The 22,724-nt window shown below is 51.8% G+C and overlaps 1 protein-coding gene across 1 annotated transcript; it reads left to right on the top strand.

Annotated features, from left to right (window-relative positions):
• The first annotated feature begins 1,663 nt into the window (after positions 1–1,663).
• Positions 1,664–7,808, top strand: ADIG (adipogenin). The gene is given in 3 exon segments (XM_053199971.1): positions 1,664–2,519; positions 5,809–5,838; positions 5,841–7,808. Coding segments are annotated over 3 exon segments (243 nt in total). The 5' UTR covers positions 1,664–2,392; the 3' UTR covers positions 5,927–7,808.
• Positions 7,809–22,724: the final 14,916 nt, after the last annotated feature.

Here is a 22,724-nt window from a genome sequence, read left to right as displayed (position 1 = left end):
TTAGTTGGATTATAATTCACATACCGTCTTAGTTTCAGGGCATACCATAATGAGTCGCTGTTTTTACACACTATGAATCGATCACCTCGATGGGTGTAGTTACTCTCTGTCACTGTACAGAGTTACCACAGAGCTTGTGCAGCGGAAGCCCGGCCGACAGAAGCCCCACCGTACAGGGGCTCGTGTTCACCGAGGGCCCGGCCGGCTGTGTTGTAGGAACACAGAAATGCCGGCCACGCCCTCTGACTGCCGAAGATCTGGGCTCTGCCAGGGCTAGCAGTCAGGAAAGGGGAGAGACGCAGAGGACGTCACCCCCCCCCCCCCCGCCGTCACCCACTGTCCCTGTGAGGAGGGTTGGTTACAGAGGGTTCCATGCAGCCCGATTAGCACCTTCTCGCCTAGCTCCATGTGGGGGGTTGTACACCACCACCGCCAAGAGCCGCCCTTCCAGCCTGGCACTGACTCGACTGGACGTGAACGTAACCCCCCCCCCCCCCCCCCCCGAACTGTTCCTGGAAGCCAGGGCTGGGAGCTGCCTTCCCTGCAGTTGTGTGTCCATGCTTGCTCTGCCCTCAGGACTCCGGCTGGTCCTTGGTGGCCAGGGAAGTGTCTCCTTGGGCTGATGGCACAGTGGTCCTATTTTGGGCTCTGGCAAGAAAATGTGTATTCAAGCCTATCCCACCAGTGCCGCTCAGCCCTTTGTGACCCCAGTCCCTTCAGGACCCAGTGCCAAGAGATTCCCCCCCAACCTCAACCCAGACCACTCCTGGTCTTGGCCTCTGGACTCTGAGTGGCACAGCCTGCCAAGGCACTGTTTTTCTTAGACACACATTCTAATGCCATCCACCCAGGCCTCCTCCCCTGGGGACTCCAGTCATCCCAACACTGGGCTAAAACGGTCTCTCAACCACTGGCTTCAGAGCTCCAGCTCTCCCGTCCCCTGCCCTGCCTTGCCACCCGTTCCCTATTTTTCTGTGGCTGGCTCCGCTTGCCTTTCTCCCTGAGCCGGTGTCTTCCTTCCTCTTAGGGGCATCCTTCTGCCCCGTATCTCCCCCAGGTCTACCACCCACTTCTCGCATCTGCTCTCCCAGCCTGGAACTGGGTCTGCCTGACCTTCCAACCCGTGCTCCGTGAGTTGCTGTGATGCCAAAATCTGGGCCGCATCAGACTGGTTGCTCCTGAACATGTTGCGTCCTGGGCCTCGCCTGGAGTTTCTGACTCAGAGCAAGGGGAGCGTAGGAATTGGTGTGTTTCACAGGCACTTGCCCGTAGTAACCGGGGCAGCTGGCCCAGGACCCTCTTGGACAGGGCAATGCTTGTGCCTCCCTCCCCTCCACAGGCAGCAGCCATTCTGCCTGTGAGCTTCCCATACTCGTCAGGCACCCCGTCTGGCCAGTCTCACTCCAGTGCCGGGATTTGGGGCCCTGGAGGTCCAGAGCCTCCTTCCTGCCACAGGGCTTTGCACAGGGAGGTATGCGAACTACTTCCTGAATGAATGAATGACAGAAGAGGTGGGAAGAGAGAAGAATGACTTCTGAGAGTCATCTGTGCACCTGGGACACAAAGAAGCAAGGCCGACGCCTTAGAAGCCCCTCACTGAAAACTCTAATGAGAGGTGCAGAAGCTTCTAGATTAGTCATTTATTGAGGACCTATTGTGTGTTAGAATGTTTTTAAATGGCAGCCCAGTGACCCAGGCTGGCTCGGCAGACTTGTTTGGTTTAGCCAACCGTGTTTTAAATGCTTGATGCAACATTTTTAAGTTGGGAGAGTTCACATAAAAATGCAGATTTGGGGGGCTCTCTTGGAATAGATGTGGCAATACTGGACCTGCCTTTCCCACACAGCACTTAACTGCCTGAAGCTGTGACAGCTGCCTGCTTTAGATGCACCACGTTCCACCCAGTCTGCCACCCCCCACCCACCCCCCCACTGCCAGCAGGTGCAGATGTGGGCACCTGTAGCCCGGATGACAGGGCCTGGGATCTGGCTGGCTCCTGAAGGAACCTGTGACCTCAAAATACATGAACACCCACCCGAGGGCGATGCTCATCCCATCGTTTATTCTGATTTTTAGCAGCTTGGTGAGATGAGAATTGTCTCCATCTTCTAAGAGGATGCAAGGAGGTGTCCCATGAACCCCTAGGATCTCAGCAGGAATTCAAACCCAAGTCGGCCTGCCTGGAAGCCTGGGCTTTTGTTCTTAGCCAGACTGTCTCCACTGCCACTGACTGCCAAGCTCTCCTTGTGTCTGAAGGACGTTGTGACTTCCTTGTTACGTCACCCACTCAGTCACAGTTGGGCTGAGAGCAGAGTGTGGCCCGGCCCCCCAGGTCCCCAGGGCAGCCCTGCCAGCCCGGCACAGGCAGGCCCGGCTTAGCCACACGCGCACCATGAAGTACCCGCTGGTGCCACTGGTGGACGACCTCACGTTTTCTTTCCTGGTGTTCTGGCTCTGCCTGCCCGTGGGCTTGCTGTTGGTCTTGCTGATCGTCTGGCTACGCTTCTTACTTAGCCAAGGTGAGCTGCTCTGCAGGGGCCCTGATCCTGGAGCCTGGTAGGGGGTCCCGAAGCAACGGCAGAGACCGGTTTCCTTCTTGTGCTTTAACTGCTGGGCTGGCTGAGACGAGCAGTCGCCTGTAGCGGAAAAGGATTAATCGAGTAGTTTGGTTTCTCAACCTAGAGGCCAAGAGTGAGTCCCCAAGTTTGGAAGCAGTATGTGCGTGTGCACACCTGTGTCCCCTCAGGGCCACTGCTAGCACAGAAGGTCTTTGGTACAAATCAGAAATAGGTGGCCCCTATGGGCAGATGAAGTAGGGAAAGGGGCCCTCTCCTGCGGGTATAGCCAGGGCACAAGGCTGGGGGAAGATTTCAGCTCCTGCTGCTCCCTCAGCTGGGTGCTTTTGTGCAGTAAACAACTTAGACGATGGGACATGGCAGCCCTAAGCCTTTATTAGGTGCCCAGGGACCACTCACACTGCTTTCTGCCCGGACTGTACCTCAGGGAGGATCTGGATTCTCTGGGACGCCAGATCACGGAGGCTGACACTTTGCACTGAGCTCAGTATGTCACCAAGAGGAACAGAAGGCGGGGTGAAGCTGGCCATGAGGGAAGTTGGGGGCCAGTGGCAGGGGTCACCCTCTGCTCCTCAGGTGTCCTGGCTCCCTGGGCACTCCCTTCTCCAGGGGGCCTCTTCCTAGGGAACTCTTGCCCTCCCACCTCCTGTTCCAGAATTCCATGACCTTTGGCCCGCTGAGGAGGGAGGGTACTGATCGGCTGCCAGCTCTGGTCAGACGGCATTGAGACAGGGGAAGCAGTTCACCCCCAAACCCTCCCCAGGAGCTCAGATGTGGGGTGCTGGTAATGGTGTAATTATTGGGAGTTCCTGGCAAGAGCTTCCAGAAAATGTCTATTTATATTCTCATATTCCCAGGACGGACCGCAGCCCTCCCTGAGGGACGAAACGTCAGGCAGCGGGCTGGTGGCTGGTGGGAGTCAGAGCACTTGTCTGTGTGGCTAGAAATGCCGTCTCTCTGGAGTCGAGGAAACGTGGGCTCAGATTTTAGCCTTGCCCCTGAATAGTTCATCATAATTGCTAACCTTTTCTCTACCCTGTGCAAAGGCTTGTGGTAAACACTGATGTGCATAATTTCATTTAATCCTCAGAATAACCCTGCGAAGTAATCCTTATCGTACAATTGAGGAAACTGAGGCTTGGGGAGAGAAGCAACGTGCCCAGGTCACACACCTGTGAAGTACTTACGAGTGCCGGTTATCTGGCGTCACCTCCTGCCTCTGCTGCCTACCAGCTCTGTGACTTGGGGCAAGTCCTCTCAGCCTTGGGTTCCTCATCGACAGAATGGAGATAATAAGGGCCCCTTCCATTTGGGGCTGTGGAGAGAGCATGTCGAGGGTAGGGCATCCAGTACATGTACACACGTGGCACATAGTAGGTGCTTATAGGCTGAGAAATTATCCAGTCAGTGTTTGCTTTTCGTCATGGTAGGAGGACATATAGGCATGGCTTTGGATGGCTCCTCCGAGGAGACACCTTACCTAAGGTCTAGGGCACTAATCTCCAGCACTCCATTCTCCTTGAAGGCCCTGCTCTAAAACCATCCACAGCCTTCCCTGTCCTCAGACTTTCTCTGACATCTCACACGGCCCCTTGCAATTAGGCCTTTGGTCATTTGCAATGACCGGAATGTGGGGCGAGCAGTCTTCCCTCAGGGTCCCAGTCTTCTTGGAACTCTTAGAGTTACTGCATCGGTCCTGTCCTTGTGCCATGGTCTGGGCCTGCCAAGAATTGAGGGACCCTAGTGTTCTCAGGACACCCTAGCCTGTGCTCTTCTATTCCGCTGTGGATCTTGTTATTGGAACTCGTTTGGCCTGGCATCCAGTGTGAAAAGCAGACAGGACCGGCTCTGATTCCTCCTTCCCACCCCCATCCGGCCTGGCTCAGCAGGGCAGTGCCAGGGCCCAGAAGGCAGACGGTTTGAGCAGGGAGTGCCACGTGGCCCATGAGGACGTGCCTTCTCAAGTAGACAGGGGAGCAAGGGGAGGAGAAGGGAACCGCCTGGCAAGATGGCCGTTGAGGCAAGAAAATGTTGTGGGTGGCTGAGCCCTGCAGAAGCTGGCCAGTGGGGACAACACTAATCCTGGACCATGACATTAAGAGAGAGGATGAAGCCACATGGTGCCCTTCAAGCGGAAGGTGCTCTGCTGAGGACGTTTCCTTTGTGATTGGAAAGGACTTTGCAGAAGGAAGAAGAGAAACCTCCAAAGAGATGGATTTAAGGCCGAAATGCGCCTATTGAGGGTCCTGCCCACCCTCGTGGTGGTCCTTGGAGCGAGGTGTTAAATCCAAAGCTACCTTTGAATTCCCTGACAAACAAGTGCACCTGCTGGAACTGCGGAGGGCTCTCTTCAGCCTCCTTTACTTTTCTGCAACCAGCGAAACATCTTACAAGTACAGGAAGAGAAAGAATCTCCCCCATCTCCTCTCCTTTCTCCTCGACCTCACCTTCTCGAGACAAGCCGTGTTCACAAGCTCATGCTCCTATTTAATAACACACGTAGGTTTTCCAAAAAATTGGAGCGGGGGCAGGATTGTTAGCTTGGTTTTCAGAAAAAGGGAGGAGATCCTCCTATATACATTTCTCTGAAACTTGCTTGTAATGTATCATAGACCTCCTGCAAGTCGAAAGCTACAGATTTCATGCAATTGTTTTAACAGCTTCTGACTTGCTATTGGATAGATGGGCCAGCTCTTTATGCGGTGCAGTGTGCTACACTTCAGTCAACCAGATCTCTCATGATAGACACACACACACACACACACACACACACACACACACACACACACAGTTTCCAGGGTGTTTTATTGCTTGTGCATGCTTCACCACAAAACAGTGCTGCAGTGGAAATCATTGCATGTATACACTCAGATATTTGTTAATAAATGGACTGGTGGACAAATGGATGGATGGGTCGTTGTTGGATTTGGGTCTCCTCAGTGCCGTTCTTGGACCACACCCAATACAGGTAGGTCATTTGCTTGCCTCTAGGGCCCTTCCCTATTTATTAGGTAGATCTAGCCACCTTCTGAGTCATAGACAACTTTTTTGGTCCCTGGTCACCTACAAGGTCCTGAAGTCTTCCTGAGATCTCTGGGCTGTCCCATATGTCATGATTCTGCCTTGGCCCCTCGGTCTCGGGGATGCCCAGGCCTGGCAAGGGGTTCCTTTTGGGTCAGGGGTAGGAGATAGGATGTAACCACCCAAGAGGCCTTGTCTTGTACCTCCACAGATTCAGAGGAAGACGACTCAGATTTATGCTTTAGTGGGAGCCCTGGAGCAAAGGCCCAGCCCAGTTTTGCTGGGAGGGGACACTGTATAGCCAAGAGGAGGAGGAGCCCTGCTGGTGAGCCTTTTCAGCCAGGTGAGACCTTTCTGGGGGCAGGTAGGGGGAGCCTCAGGTCCTACCCAAAGCCTAGGGCAGCTGCTGTGTTGGAGGTCTGTTTCCTCCACCACACTGGAGAGCTGATTTTCTCCTCCATGTTGGGGAACCCTCTGCGTCATTCTCTTGGAGACCTGTTTTTGCCATGTTGGAGGACCAGCCTCTTCTGCCATGAAGAGTTCCTTTACAAAGATCCCCTGCCCTTTACCTGCGTGACCTCACCCCCCACCACCCTCCTTAGGGTCTTTGCACTGGCTATTCCCTCTGCCTGGAACTCTATCCCCCACATCCACTTGGTGCACTCCCTCATCTCTGAGGTTGAGCTCAAATGTCCCCCTTACTCCACTCTAGATTGTCTTCTGTGATAGCACTTATCACCTTCTGACCTGCTCAATAATTGATGCATCCAAATCCAGAGCACTCCCGGCCACGCCTGACACACAATGGGGGATCACTAGATACTTGTAGAAGGAATGACACGACAGTGATGATGATGATGATGGCTGATACTCAGCAGATGCCTTCATAGCTACCAGGGCCTTTGCCAAGCATTTCCCTTTCACAAGCTCATTAATGAAATCCTATGAGGAGGATATTATTCTTGCCTCCATTTTGCAAATGACCCTAATCGGCAGTGGAGTTGAGCGATTTGCCTGAAGTACCAGGGCTCTGGCACCTGAAAGCCCGGAAAGGTCTCATCCATTCCAGTGCAGTTCAATGCCATCCCTGTGCCAACGACGCCGACGCTCTCATCTTCCTTCTCAGCTCTATTAGCTGCTTGACACATTTTCCTGGCTAGAATGGGAGTCTTGATTCCCTTGGCTACCCAACAAAGCAAAACACAGCATCCACTCTTCTTCCAGCTCCTCTCCATCTTCATGAACAGCCAGCGCCTCCATGGATTGGTCTCATTCCTTGAGCCGTAAATGCAGGGGCCAGCTTTTACACCTTCTTTTCTTTTCAGCCCATATCCAGTCCACCAGTATGTCCTAGACTCTGTCTCTCACACATCCACTTCTCTCCGTTCCCACAGTCACGTGGCCTACCCTATTCCCAAGTCAGCTGATGCAACCTGTCACTAATCCACAACGTAGGTCACAATGTGGAGCCCCTGGCTGTCTGAGTAGAGAACGGAGGTGGGGTGAGAAGCAGCGACCCTCGCTTAACCTCGATTACGCCGATTCTTAGCTTTTGTGGGTCATGACCTTGACAGTTGAGCGTGCTTTCCCTGGAAACACACACACACACACACACACACATGTGCATGCACTCGAGTTTTGTGTTCAGGGCCAGCTTCACGGGTGGTAACCTGTGTAGTCCCATGAAGTCCCATGTTCAGAAGAGCCTCATGCTTGGTTTAATGTTCTGCTGTTACTTGTCTTAAAATTCTTAACTTTTGAATGAGGGTCCCCACAGGTTCATTTTTTAGTGGGCCCACAAATAATGTAGCCTGACCTCTTTGTGTATAATTAGTGGGGTAAGAAAAGGAGATTTTTTGGGGGGAGGGGACTCTGCTCAAGAATTCATTTATATAGAGTCCACCCCACTGGGTATCTGTTGTTCTCTCTCACTCTTTCGTTCCATTGTCACCCCTAGAGCCAACCTTCCATGTTTCTCCAGCCTGGTTTTCCTGGAGTCAGCAGGGCGGTGGCAGTGGCCAAGGTGGATGGGAGAGACCCACTGGGCAGGGAAGAAGACTGCCAAGGGAGGCTCTTCCCTGGGATCCCCGACTCATCTCCTCCATCAGTGGACACACAAAAGCCTCCAAAGGACCCTGCTCTTCGCCCACTACAGACGACCTCCCAGGGTCCCCGGGGAGGAGCCCGAGTCCATGAAGACGGTATAAGCAGGCACAAGGGGAGAAGTTGGCCAACTGAATTTAGAGGAAGTCCTAGGACAGGGCCGGGCCAGAAGGTGTAGGTCCGTGTTAAAGAAACAATGAAGGTTCCTGTGCTCAGGAGAACCCCTGGCAAACCTGCTGGGCCTGGCCAAATCCATTCACTTAACAAGCCGTGGGGCCTGGGCCTAACCCCTGGCACTGATTTAAACTGTCCTTGATCTTCTTCGGGACTCCCTGACTCTCTCCCATCTGGTCAAGGGACTGGGGGAATCTTGCTTTCAACTTCCTTTCTCTAATTTCAAACTCACTCCTTGATTCGCCTTTAGGTTGATTTTAATAACAAATAATTCATTTTATGAATATCTACAGAGTATTTACCATATGCCTGGTTATGATAAAAAAAATAGCTCACATTTTTTTTTTTAAATAGCTCACATTTTAACAAGCACTCACTGTGTACCAGGTGCTTTTCTGTGTATTTATAACAGAGTTTTTAACCCTCACAACAATTCTATGAGGTTGGGTGTTTGGTTATCCCTATTTCACAGATGGGGAAAATGAGGCAAGAGTGGCTTTGGGGGCTGGGGGGCTTGGTGTTCTGTGGTTCGTAGAAATCCCCTGACTTCAAACCCTCACTGGCTGCCCAGGGGCAGCAGAGTTGGTGGAAGAAGGGGACAGGCCCTCCAGGCGTCCCCTCCTCTGCCCCCACACATCCCATCAGTCACCACAAGGCTCTTGAACTACCCAGACAGAGACAATGGAGCCTGAATTATTATCTCGTCTAGATGGTCTCACCAGTTCTGCTTTTTCTGCTCTGTCAGAAGGATCCATCCAAAGCACAAATTGCAGCAAGCCCTTCCCCCTGCTTAAAGCCCTCTATGGCGCCCTATTGCCCTAGGGCTAAAGTCTGAGATCCTTATGTGGTGTAGAGAGCTGCCCTTGGAGAGCTGAGCCCCACCGAATTTGCGGGACAAGGTTTCTGTTCTTAGCAACAAGGCTTCAGTAAATACCCTTGAACTCTTGTCTCCATATGCAAGTGTGCTTCTATCTAGAGGATAAATTCCAGGAGGAGAGATTACTGAGTTTAAGATGGATCACATTTTGTAGGTTTACTGACTGGCCCCACCATATGGTAGCACCGAGGGTGTGCATTAAAGTGCCTGTTTCCCCCAGGCCTTAGCCCTACTGTCCATGTAGGGCCACACACACACACACACACACACACTCTCTCTCTCTCTCTCTTTTATATATTCTCCCCCAGCCCCGTAGCACCCCCCACCCCCACGCACATAGCTCTTCCTCCACTCGTGCTCTGTTCTAGCCGAGGAGATTCTGGCAACCCATGTTTTCCTGGGAGCTTCCCTGACTTTGAATAAACACTTTTGGTAACAAACGTCCCCTGTGGCTGAAGCTTCTCGCAGGCTCTGTCTGGCATTTTCCCCAGCGCTGCTCCGTGGGGTCCCGTGAACTGCTTCGTCGCCTCTGCTCCCAGCGCTGCTGGGGGAGCCGGGGTTCAGCCTCTGTGCTGACAGAGGAACCAGGCAAGCCACGAGCCCCACTGTCCTGCCCCCGGCCACTCCGGAGGAACCAGAGGATCCTCTTGGGGGCAGCGCAGCCCTTGAGGGACAGTGAGCAGCTGCCCAGCACAGCAGGGAGGACATCTGGTCACGGTCTTGAGAGCATCTGGAGCAGAAGGCGGGGGAGACAGTTCCTTGGGGCCCCTGGCAGCTAAGCAGAGATCGTGGTAGCTGGTTGGGGGCTGTGGGAAGATACCTTCCCTGCTCTGGGTGGGAGGCTGAGACCCCGGGCCTCTGAGGGTACGGAGTGAGGCCCCCTTTTTAGTATTTTGTTCTATAAGGCAGATTGTGTGTGTGTGTGTGTGTCTGTGGTAAACATACCCCGTGATCCTCTAATAATAGGCTCCCCGAGAGATGCCCACCTCTAAACAGAAGCTCTGGAACCCTGAGTGTGTGCCCTTCCCTCGTCCGTCTCCGAGGCCAGTCCTCTCTGTCGTAGTTGCCTGTGGCCTGCCACCGCGGAGTATCACAACCTGGGTGGCTGCGAACAACAGACATTTGTTGTTTCACAGTCTGGAGGCAAGGAGTCCCGAAGGTGCTCGCGGGGCATGCTCCCTCTGAGCCTTCGGGAAGAATCCTTTTCCTGCCTCTTCCAGCTCCTGGCAGCTCCCGATGTACCCTGGCCTGTGGCCACCTTACTCCCGTCTCTGCCTCCCTGTTCACATGGCCTTTCTCCCTGTGTGTCTTCACATCCGCTTCCCTCTGAGTGTGTCTGTCTCTGTGTCCAAAGTTCCCCTTTTTATAAGGACACCTGTTCACTGGTGAGGGCTCACCCTAACGACTGCGTTTTTTTAACTTGATTACCTCCGTCAAGACCCTATGTCCAAAAAAGGTCATATTCTGAGATCCTGGGGGTTAAGACTTCCATGCATATTTTTAACAGGACACCACAATCCCTAACACCCTCTTCTGTGAGAATTGAATCTGGTCACGTGTGTAAAGCTCTGGGCATGATGCCCAGCTGGCACTTGCTAAACACTCCTGAAATTGCTGCCGAAAGAAAAAAGCTGAGCACCTGGAAATAAGGTGCTTGGTGTACGTCGTGTGCCAGGTACATTTTGGGTCCTTGACATGTATGGTCCCACTGAATCTTCACAACGACCCCTTGAGACAGGCAAGACTTCTCATTCAAATGATGAGGAAGCGGGGCGCCTGGGTGGCTCCGTCGGTTAAGCGTCCGACTTCGGCTCAGGTCATGATCTCGCGGTCCGTGAGTTCAAGCCCCGCATCAGGCTCTGTGCTGACAGCTCAGAGCCTGGAGCCTGTTTCAGATTCTGTGTCTCCCTCTCTCTGACCCTCCCCCGTTCATGCTCTGTCTCTCTCTGTCTCAAAAAATAAATAAACGTTAAAAAAAATAATAAATGATGAGGAAGCTGTGACTCAGAGAAGTTAAGGCACTTGTCTGAAGTCAAACAGCCCAAGTGGCAGAGCTGAGGATCAACCCCAGTTGCTCCACCTGTCACGCTGGGTAGGACGCCTGTGTGGAGGGGAGCGGGAGATGCTCAGAGCAGGGAGAAAAGCAGGGAGGGAATTCTGAGCACAGAGCCCACAACCCTGGAAAACTTCCTGGATCTGAGGGGCATGGAACGCCTCTTAATAATAGTGAGTGGGTGGGCTGGATCACAGGCTCCCCTGGGGAGGTGCTGGCAAGTGCCAGGATCTGAGTCATTCCACTGTGGCCTAACATGCCTGCCCAGTACTCCAGGGCTGGGACCAGGCCCAACTGGGGCTGAAGACGTTGCCCGGAGTGTAGACGCACTTCACTCTATTCTGAGTACATGCGGCTCCCCGGGAAGCTGAGGGGTGATACTTCCTTTAAGAAACTTGAAAGTGCAGTTTACTCAAGATTCAGGATACTCTCTCTTCCTCTTGCATTCTTTCCAGGGGTTCCCTACACCTAAGCAAAGTGATAGCAAATTAGGTTTTCTGTTCTAAACTTCTGAACCAGAAGTTCATTTACTTAGATACTAACTTGTTTACTCATTCAAACATTTATTTATTCCTTCACTCATTTAGTTTTCCACCCATTCACCTAATGGCTCACTGGTTTATTCATGCTCTCACACATTCATATACACAGCTATCCATTCATCATCTATCCTTCCATCCATCCATCCATCCATCCATCATCCATCCATCATCTATCCTTCCATCCATCCATCATCCGTCCATCATCTATCCTTCCTTCCATCCATCCATCCATCATCCGTCCATCATCTATCCTTCCATCCATCCATCCATCCATCTGTCCATCATCTATCCTTCCATCCATCCATCCATCCATCCATCATCCGCCCATCATCTATCCTTCCATCCATCCATGATCTGTCCATCTATCCTTCCATCCATCCATCCATCCTTCCATCCATCCATCCATCCATCCATCCATCATCCGCCTATCATCTATCCTTCCATCCACCCATAATCCGTCCATCATCTATCCTTCCATCCATCCATCCATCCATCCATCATCTGTCCATCATCTATCCTTCCATCCATCCATCCATCCATCCATCATCTGTCCATCATCTATCCTTCCATCCATCCATGATCTGTCCATCATCTATCTTTCCATCCATCCATCCATCCATCCTTCTGTCCATCCATCATCTATCCTTCCATCCATCCATCCATCCATCCTTCCGTCCATCCAGCCATCCATCCATCTGGCATCCACCCATTATCCATCTATCCATCCATCCATCCTTCCATCCTTCCATCCACCCATCCAACGCTTATTAAACACCTACTATGTTTTACACACAAAGCTCCCAAGGCTCCCAAAATACTTTTTCATCCACTTTCACTGCTACTTCACTTTTATATTGGGAAAAAGAGCCTCTGCACCAATGACACCCCCAAAATACTTGGCCTTCTGGTGGCATGGCTCTAGAGTCTCCTCCCTAAGAGGACGTTGGAAGGGTCCTCTGGGTCCCTGCACAGTCCTAGTCTCTGTGTGAGAGCCAGTGACAGCCATCTGAGACTTGAGGGTCCCGAGGGCCCTTTGTCCTGTGGGACACTTCCCATCTTTTGATGTGAAGGCCATATATAGTTCTGGGCACTATGGCTCCCCTAGAGTATTATTTCCAGTTATTGGGCTCCATTTCTTGCTTCCCGCAGGCCAGAGCAGGCTATGGTGACCTGTGGACTTGGGCACCATCCTTGAGTTGTTCCTTGGGACCACTTTTCACAGCGTAAAGGCAACCATGCCTCCTGGGAGGGTCACTGACACTCAGAGACTTTGAGGAGGGCAGCGCAAGAGTGCAGAGCAACCTGGGGAAAGACCATAGCATTCTGTCCCAGCCAGAGAGCAAGAGGAGGCCCTTCTGGTCCATAACAGATATGGGGACACGAGCCAGGGAAACTGGCAGGAATATCCCTCCCTTGTCCCTAAGTGCCCCGCTTCCATGCCTTTGCATGTGCCGAGCTCTCGCTCCTTCACACCCCGGACAAGATGTCAGTTCCCAGAGCAGCCCTTCTGGACCCCCACTTTCTGCCACTCCCCTTTCCTGCTCCCTTAACCTCCTCTCCCTCCCAGGCCTTGCCCTTTACACACCCTTGGCACAATCCCCGCTTGCCTGCTTCCCTACTTCCTGGCAAATGTTACCACCCCCATTTCACAGAGGAGGAAATCAAGATTCAGAGCAGGCACAGAGGGAGTGGCCAGGCCCGGGTGAAGATCCCTGAGTCATGGTAGTTTTTTTCTAGCCACGTTAGCCAGGTACTTTATTAATTCAGTTTAACTTAAAATTGGATGGGTCGTGTGTGTGTGTGTGCGTGTGTGTGTGTGTGTGTGTGTCTGCCTGTGGGTGGCCCCAGCTGAGCCCGCCCCGGGAGAGGAGGTTGGACATTTGGAGGTGTCTGGGAACTGGCTGTGTCCCAGAGCCCTGCAGCCGTCCTCCGGGTTGCATTGGTAACAGCCACTGTCACAGCGGCTGCAGCCGCCAGCCGTCAAACTGGGAGCCGTGAGGGCGCCTGCCAATGCCAGGGCCCGGTACCCCCGGCCTCACCGTGTCCCCGGATCCCGTGGTCCTGCACCACCAGGCAGCTGGGGCGCTATGCAGAGCTGGGCTGAAGGTGCAGGCGTCATGGGAGGGGAGCAGGGAGGTTTGGGCCGCTGGTGTCTCAGGGCCAGGTCCGAGGGGTAAGGAGAATGAGGCGAGGACCTGCTACGTCGTAGGGGTGTATGTCCTCTCTGTCAGTCCTCACAACACCCCCGTGAGGGAAGAATTCTCCTCCTCTCCTACAAATGAGGAAACAGAAACTCGGAGAGGTTAAGTAAATGGCCCAGATGCCAAGTGGTGGGGGCGTATTTCAAACCTCGGTCGGTGGACTCCAAACCCAGACCCTTGTGGGACACACACCGCCCCAGACTCCTGCTGCCCGCCCCCTGCAGGGGTCACTGACTTCTATAGTCTAAGGGATGTGAGTGACGACCCCACCCTGCCCATAGGTGCCATTTTCCCTTCCTCTGAATATAAAGAGTATTAGGGACCCCTGCATTTATTCGGGACCTTAAGCGATGGTTTTTTTATATGGACAGTCTTGACCGGACAGTTTTGCTTTTTGGTCTATGCTACTTTTATCTTGTTTTAACTCACCTTTCTTATATTATTAGTGCAGTTGAGCACCTTTTCACAGGCTGAGTGTCCGACAGATCACGGAGGCAGGAAGACCATTTTGAGGCTAGTGCATCAGGTCTGTTAGCACAGTGCATTAAGCGACGTGCCCAGCTGCACGCAGGTAACTTGCAGAAGAAGTCATTTTTACAAAGTCTGCCGAAAAACTCACGCTCACAGGTAGCTCTGAGGTCTCTGCCGTGGGTTAACGTCACCTATCTCTCCAGATACCGTGTTTCCTTGAACCCCCAGGTGCGCGCCCCTGTGTGTGAACCCACGCACCAAAGGATCACCCACACCCAGTTTCAATGCATCCGTGCTAGAAGGTCGGCCTGACTCGCAAAGCCCAGCTTTCCCACTTACCAGCTGTGGGGCTCCAGGGAGGTTACTTAACCTCTCTGGGCCCCCGCTTCCTTCTCTGTAAGATGGATGCCGCAGCAGTTGCTGCCTTCCCTGCTAGGAGGGTGCAATGAGACGGACGCACGTGAAGGGTGTAGCACAGAGCGGGGACGTGGGGAGCCCATGGTATGTGCCAGATCATGAGTGGTCCGAGGGAACTCTCTGGGAGGGACCCAAATAGCACGGGTTTGTAGTCATGGGATAAATCAGCGCAGGTTGATAAATCACTGACTCCTTGGAGGGGGTAGAAAGATCTGCATGTGAGTCATCAGTTCTCCACTGACCTCACCCTCCTGAACCTGTTCCTTTCTCTGCAACAGGTGCCTTTCTCATAGCTGCTGTTGCACACAGACGCGTCACCGGGGCCACCCGGTGCGGCCATCCAGGGACCAGGCCGCAGCCCTGGTGCTTCTTAACCACCTCAGAGCACAAGTGCTGGCAGGCAGATTCTCTCCAGGGCTCACCTGGGCTGACTCACTTACAAACCAGCAAAGCGCAGGTCGCGGCTGACGGGCTCCATGTTTCCTCTCTCGCCTCACAGTGGGGCGAAAGGAGAAGGCTGTCCTCACCCCGAGGGGTTGGGTTGGGGCCCCTCACACACAGCTTCAGGATTCCGCACAAGCCCTCCCATCACGCATTGCCAGCCCCACCCAGGTCGGCCAGCAGAGGCTCCTAGAACGTGAAGGTGTCTCTTTCTTGGCACTCGCCGGCCCTGGGTGTTCGCGAACTTTTTGGCGTTTCCCAGGCCAGGGGGTGGAAATATTGCATTGTTTTTATTTGTGTTACCCTGATCACATCTTTTCACATGGAGCATTTACGTCTTCTCTTCGGAGGGTGTTAATTCCTCTCTGCTGTGTACTTTTCTAACAGATGTTTTTTTGGAGGTCTTTTTTTCCTTATTGATTTCTAGGAACTCTTTATATAGACTGGAGAGGAACACTTGATCATTTGTTGCAGACATCCTGTCGGGTGGCCACTCACTTTGTTTATAGTGTCTTTGTTATACAGGAATTTTGAAGGTTGATGTAATGAAACCGCAGGTGTTTCTGGTTCATGGCTTCTGGATTTTATTTGGCTTGGGGAGATGTTCCCAACCACCTTTCTTCCCAACTGCGTTCTCATCAGACCCTAATGTAGGCTCCCACCCACCAGGGGAATCTCCTTTGTACTTGGCACAGAATAATAACTTGCTCCCCGTCCTGTGAGCTCTGCATATCTCCTTCCCTCCCTAATGTTTACTGACCCTTTAAAACTGAGTCCCGGGGCGCCCATGTGGCTCAGTCGATTAAGCGTCCGACTTCGGCTCAGGTCATGATCTCACGGTTCGTGAGTTCGAGCCCCGCGTTGGGCTCTGTGCTGACAGCTCGGAGTCTGGAGCCTGCTTGCGATTCTGTGTCTACTCCTCTCTCTCTGTCCCTCCCATGCTCATGCTCTGTCTCTGTCTCTTAGTAACAAATAAACGTCAAAAACAAATTTTAACACTGAGTCCCAACACTGCCTCCTCCGGGAAGCCTCCTCTCCTCAGCCCCATCACACCCTGGTTACTCTTCTGTCCCTCCGGGTTTTTTGCCCCATCTTAGCTGCTGTGTGCGCTGTGTTGAACCACAGTTTTCCACGTTTGTCAGAGCACTTACTATGGGCCAATTTGTATGCATTGCTTGACTCCCTCCTCAGGACCCTGTGCATATTATTATCAGCATCATCACCCCCATTTTGCAGGGGGAGCTGGGAGACTAAGGTATTTTCCCACGGTCACATGTCAAGAGGACAGACCCAGGCCCAGACGGTCTGACTCCAGGGCCTGGGCCCTAAGCCACTGTGCTGAATGTCTCCTATTGCCGCTGTAGCCAACGGTCACAAATTAAGTGACTTAAGCAATACAGATTTATTATCTTAGAGTTCTGGAGCTCAGAGGTCCAAAGTGGGTCACCCTGGGCTAAAAATCATGTATTGGCAAGTCTATGGTCTTTTCTAGAGGCTCTGGGAGAGAGCCCACTTTCCGGCTTCTAGAGGCCGCCCTGCCTTCCTCAGCTCGTGGCCCCCTTTCGCCTCCAAAGTGCGTGCAGTGACCCTCCAGTCGTCAAACTCCCACGTGTCTGGTTTTCGCTCTTCTGGCTCCCTCTTCCCCGTTTAAGGACCCTCGTGATCATGCGGGGCCCGCCCAGATAATCCGGGATAGTCTCCCCATCTCAAGGCGGGCTGAGAGCTGCCTAAATTCCATCAGCAATCTTAATCCCCGCCTTACCGTGGATCAGAACATATTCACCGATTTCAGGGATCAGGACCTGGGTACCTTTTCTGTGGGGAGGGCGGAATTCTGCATCCCACAGCCAAGCCTCCTTGCTGCTTCTCCAGACAGGAGTCACCTGCCTCTACCCCCCGGGGCTTCATCCCTGCCTCCCCCCTCAGACTCACCCTCGGGATTAAAACCCAGATGGCTGTGCCCACCTCAGGGCATCGAATTCAGGAGTTCTTGGGCAAGGGCTGAGAACTGGCGAAGCGATTCACACATTCAAGTTTTCTGGTCACTGAATCAAACAACCGGTTTTAAATTTAAGTTGGTTAGGGGCGCCTGGGTGGCGCAGTCGGTTAAGCGTCCGACTTCAGCCAGGTCACGGTCTCACGGCCCGTGAGTTCGAGCCCCGCGTCAGGCTCTGGGCTGATGGCTCAGAGCCTGGAGCCTGTTTCCGATTCTGTGTCTCCCTCTCTCTCTGCCCCTCCCCCATTCATGCTCTGTCTCTCTCTGTCCCAAAAATAAATAAACGTTGAAAAAAAAATAAATTTAAGTTGGTTAAAATCAAATACAATTAAAAAATCAGTTCTGTGGTCACACGGACATTTCAAGTGCTCAGTAGGCACACGTGACTGACACAATATGTATCTTGTCCAGCATATAAAATCATCTGATTAAGTGGCTCAGGCAGGGACAAGCTAGTGTCCATGCCTTTGCTTAAAGGAAGGATCCAGGCAAGCCTCAAAGCAGGGGGGTGGGGGGGAGCTTTCCGAACCTTTCCGGCAAGCTCGGCAGGGATGATCTTGAAGGGACAGCCACCACCAGCTTCTTCCAGGTGCCGGCACTTAGGGTGGGGGCCTCCGGATTATCATCTCCTGTTCGTTTTTGAGAGAGATTGTAACGAGAGGTTTTAAAATATTTTTTTTAAGTTTTATTTATTTTTGAGAGAGTGAGCAGGGGAGGGGCACAGAGAGGGAGAGAGAATCCCAAGCAGGCTCTGTGCCATCAGCGGGCAGCCCAACGCAGGGCTTGAACTCACAAACTGTGAGATCATGACCTGAGCTGAAACCAAGAATTGAACCCTTAACCAACTGAGTCACCCAGGAGCCCCCATAACTAGAGGATTTATTTATTTATTTAAAAAAATGTTTTTAATGTTTATTTTTGAGAGAGAGAGACAAAGTGTTAGCAGGGGAGGGACAGAGAGAGAGAGAGAGAGAGAGAGACAGAATCCGAAGCAGGCTCCAGGCTCTGAGCTGTCAGCACAGAGACCAGCGTGGGACTCGAATTCACAAACCGTGAGATCATGACCTGAGCCGAAGTCGGATGCTTAACCGACTGAGCCGCCCAAGCACCCCCAGCAGGTCATCTATTTTTCTGGCTCTCGCCCACCTTGACCAGCTGACGGGAGCACCCACAGATGTGCTTTTCTCTGTCTCCCAGCCAAGCCTCAGCTCTCATTCATGACGCTCAATGATATTGATTTTATTTCAAGATGTTTTTATTCTTATTATCTATAATACAAAATAGTCACGCTTGAAAATTCTGCAGCCCAGAGAGGCGCTATAGCAGAATTATTAAGTGGAAGAAGTGTGGTGAACACTGCCAGACCAGTCTAAGAATGAGTACACTGGTGGAGTAAGCCACTCTTGTCTTAAGGGGAAAGTTATCGCCTTACAGGAAGCTTAGGAGTCAATAAAGACGATACTCAAAAATTTAAACACAGGATTTGCCTTTTATAATATGTCATCCCGGGGCGCCTGGGTGGCGCAGTCGGTTAAGCGTCCGACTTCAGCCAGGTCACGATCTCGCGGTCCGTGAGTTCGAGCCCCGCGTCAGGCTATGGGCTGATGGCTCAGAGCCTGGAGCCTGTTTCCAATTCTGTGTCTCCTCTCCCTCTCTCTCTCTGCCCCTCCCCCGTTCATGCTCTGTTTCTCTCTGTCCCCCAAAAAATAAATAAACGTTGAAAAAAATATATGTATAATAAGTCATCCCTGCCCCACCCCATCCTCCCAGGGATTGCCTCATAGATAGCAGTATGGCTGTGTACTGATGTTCAGGTTGTGCACTGCGTAAAGATATTACGTCTAAAGGGGCACCGTCCACATGGTAGTCATTTACTAAGTTATATGATGATACCTGTGTGGGCATGGGGAATCCAGACTTCCATGCGAGTTCTAAAGCAGCAGAAGAGAGACTCTCTTTCATAAGCCCACGTTGTCGCACATGGCCATGTACATGTTCACAGGAAAGTATGGACCTACACGTTCCCCAATGTACCTATGGGCACATGGCTATGCCCCAAGATTGCCTTTCAACCTGTGCTCTCAGAGACCTGATTCCTCCCCTTCGCTTGACTCAGAGCCTAATGTGTCATTTCACCTGGGGGTTGGGGATAGGGTGGGATGTGGACTGTGCCCATGGCATGTGCACCTAGCATCTGGAAATGTGTAAGTGGGAGAGAGTGGGCCCACTAGTCCTCTGGCCAGGCTGTTTAGGTTGTTCAATAATATACTGTCTCTATCAGCTATGGCTGTGTAACAAATGGTTCCAAATTCAATGGCGATCATTCATTAAAGCAACACTCGTTATTCGTGCTGTGTGTCTGCTGGCTGGCTGAGGGGCCGCTGATCTGGCCTAGGCTCTGCTGGGTGGCTCCATTTTGAGCTGTGGGTCTGGCTGAAGTTGCCCCCTCCTGCTGGTCGGGCTCTGGTCTGTGCCATATGTGTTCATTCTGGGACTCGGGCTTCAGCCATCCAGGAACAACTCCTCCCATGGTGATGGGAGGTGCAAGAGGGCCATTGCCACCACACGGGCACATTTCATGCCTTGGCTTGTCTGGTGTCTGCTCACGTTTCATTGGCCAGAGGACATCATGTGCCCAAAGCCCAAGTCAATGGACAGGTGGGGTTGGGGGTGGGGTGGGGACGAGGGCCACAAGTAGAGGGAGGGATAATGAATTGAGAATAATAATTCAATCTGCCCAATATGAACTTAAATGACATAGGGACAACACTAGTTTTGCACATTAGTACCAAAAATAACTGAGTTCCTACCAAAATCCTTCTCCCGCAGCCCAGGGATCAAACCATGGAAATGCCAAATGCCTGTGGCTTTTCCCTTCTTTACCTCTGCCTGTGCCGCTGTTGAAATCAGGAGTGGTTATGACCGGGTGTGACCAGGCACCTTTGAGCATCCAGCATTTGTCTGTCCTCATTCCACCCTGAACTAGAGACTGATGTCGGCACTTTTTCTTTCTTTTTAATATTTATTTTTGAGAGAGAGAGAGAAAGAGAGCAGGGCTCTGAGCTGTCAGCACAAAGCCCAGTGTGGGGCTTGAACTCACAAACCGTGAGATCATGACCTGAGCCGAAGTCGGACGCCTAACCGACTGAGCCACCCAGGCGCCCCATCAGCAGTTTTTCAACTGGCTCTAAAACAACCCAATTCCTAAAGCATTGGGTGGTCAGTTTGATTCCCTGAATGTTCGGAGAGGACCTACAAGGGTCACATCACACGCCAGACAGCCATTCCTCCCGCGATGGCCGTGCCTGAGGATCCACTCATGGCCTCTGTCCCTCCTTTGTCTTCTCCCCGGCTTCTTAGCGGCCCCTGGGTTTTCCACTTGGCCAAGGGAAGTTTGGCATTTCCCTGACGGTGGGCACCTGTTGTTCCTTGGGGACCCCGTGGGGGTCTATCTCAGTCCACCTTGCTATAATACATCACTATCCATCGCTAATTATGAGTCAGAAGGAATCTCCAGAAGAGAGCAGCTGGTAAGACGCAGAGCTGGCTGAGTCCAGGCTGGTGGTATTGCCTCCTCAACCACATGTGGCGTCTGGCCAGTGGGGAGAAAGAAAGAGAAGGAAAAGTCACAATTAAGAAAAAAAAAAAGGTACACCAATGGCTTATTGCATAGCGGTTGAGAACATGGCCTAGGAAGCCAGGTTCCTGGGGTCCAAGTTCAGGCCTGCCATTTACTAGCCAGGTAACGTTGGACAAGTTAATTTCTGCGCGCCTCTGTCTTCTCATCTGTAAAATGGGAGACCGCCAATAATAGGCATCTGTGGGGATTACATGAATTAATCCACGTAAAACGGTGGTTCTTAACGGGGGGCAATTTTGTCCCCCAGGAGGCATCTGGCAATGTCTGGAGACACAACCTGGTCGCAACCGGGAGGGGTGCTTTTGGCATCTGGTGGATGGAGGGCAGGGAGGCTGCGGTCACTTATGGTTTGGCTCCCTCTCTGTTTGAAACGATTTTTTCCCCTTCCCTTCCCCCATGGTCTTCTGGTAAGTTTCTCAAGTTCCACACATGAGTGAAACCATAGGATGTCTGTCCTTCCCTGACTGACTTGTTTCACTCAGCATAATACCCTCCAGTTCCATCCGCGTTGCTGCAAATGGCGGGATTTCCACTGTTGTTTAACCTAGCGAGGGACGTCTTAGCATCAGCAATCAGACAGCAAAATGAAATAAAAGGCATCAAAATTGGCAAAGAAATCAAACATTCAGTTTCCACAGACAACACGATACTCTACGTGGAAAACCTGGAAGACTCCACCAAAAGTCTGTTAGAACTGATAGATGAATTTAGCAAAGTCGCAGGGTACAAAATCAATGTACAGAAATCGGTTGCCTTTTTAGACACCAATAACGAAGCAACAGAAAGAGAAATGAAGCGGGGCGCCTGGGTGGCGCAGTCGGTGAAGCGTCCGACTTCAGCCAGGTCACGATCTCGAGGTCTGTGAGTTCGAGCCCCGCGTCAGGCTCTGGGCTGATGGCTCGGAGCCTGGAGCCTGTTTCCGATTCTGTGTCTCCCTCTCTCTCTGCCCCTCCCCTGTTCATGTTCTGTCTCTCTCTGTCCCAAAAATAAATAAAAAACGTTGAAAAAAAAATAAGAAAGAGAAATGAAGAAACCGATCCTGTTCACAATTGCACCAAGAACCATAAAATATCCAGGAATAAACCTAACCGAAAATGTGAAAGATCTATATGCTGAAAACTATAGAAAGCTTATGAAGGAAATTGAAGAAGACACAAAGAAATGGAAAAACATTCCCTGCTCATGGATTGGAAGAATAAATATTGTTAAAATGTCAATACTACCCAAAGCAATCTACACATTCAACGCAATCCCAATCCAAATGGCACCAGCATTCTTCTCGAAGCTAGAACAAGCAATCCTAAAATTTGTATAGAACCACAGAAGACCCCGAATAGTCAACGTAATATTGAAAAAGAAAACCAAAGCGGGAGGCATCACGATCCCAGACTTTAGCCTCTACTACAAAGCTGTAATCATTAAGACGGTATGGTAGTGGAACGAGAACAGGCACATAGACCGATGGAATAGAACAGAGACCCCAGAATTGGACCCACAGATGTATGGCCAACTAATCTTTGACCAAGCAGGAAAGACTATCCAATGGAAAAAAGACAGTCTCTTTGGCAAATGGGAGAACTAGACACGTAGACAGAATGAAACTAGACCACTTTCTTACACCATACACAAAAATAAACCCAAAATGGATTTGTCTTTAATGTTTATGTTTTTTGAAAGAGAGAGATAAAGCATGTGCGGGGGAGGGGCAGAGAGAGAGGGAGACACAGAATCGGAAGCAGGCTCCAGGCTCTGAACTGTCGGCACAGAGCCCGACATGGCACTCGAACCCATGAACCGCGAGATCATGACCTGAGCCGAGGTTGGCTGCTTAACCGGCTGAGCCACCCAGGTGCCCTGAAGGGGCGGCTTTGCATTCAGGAGAGTTCTGAGCAGCTGTGAGCACTGACCCGATGGCGTGTTTTGTCCACAGGCTGGGCTTGTAAGCCTCTGGCTCCTGGCTGCGGGACAGGAGCTAGAAGCTGCTTATCGGCTGGGCAGCAGCAGGTAAGTCACTTGTCCTCTCTGAATGTCAGGTGGGAAGCGCCCAGAAGCAACTTGTATTTATCGAACTGACGATTACTGAGGACTTCCTGTTCCAGGTGCATAGGTACATCAGCTTTCCAGTAACTAGTTATAGCAGGAGCTCAACAAACTTCTGCTGACTGAATGGAGTAGCTCTTAAACCACACTAGGTGGTCCCCACATGAAGATG

The sequence above is a fragment of the Acinonyx jubatus genome, chromosome A3 (genome assembly GCF_027475565.1).
Source record: "Acinonyx jubatus isolate Ajub_Pintada_27869175 chromosome A3, VMU_Ajub_asm_v1.0, whole genome shotgun sequence".
NCBI lineage: Eukaryota > Metazoa > Chordata > Mammalia > Carnivora > Felidae > Acinonyx > Acinonyx jubatus.
Note: the sequence above shows the minus strand (reverse complement) of the source record. Positions and strands in the feature narration are given on the sequence as shown.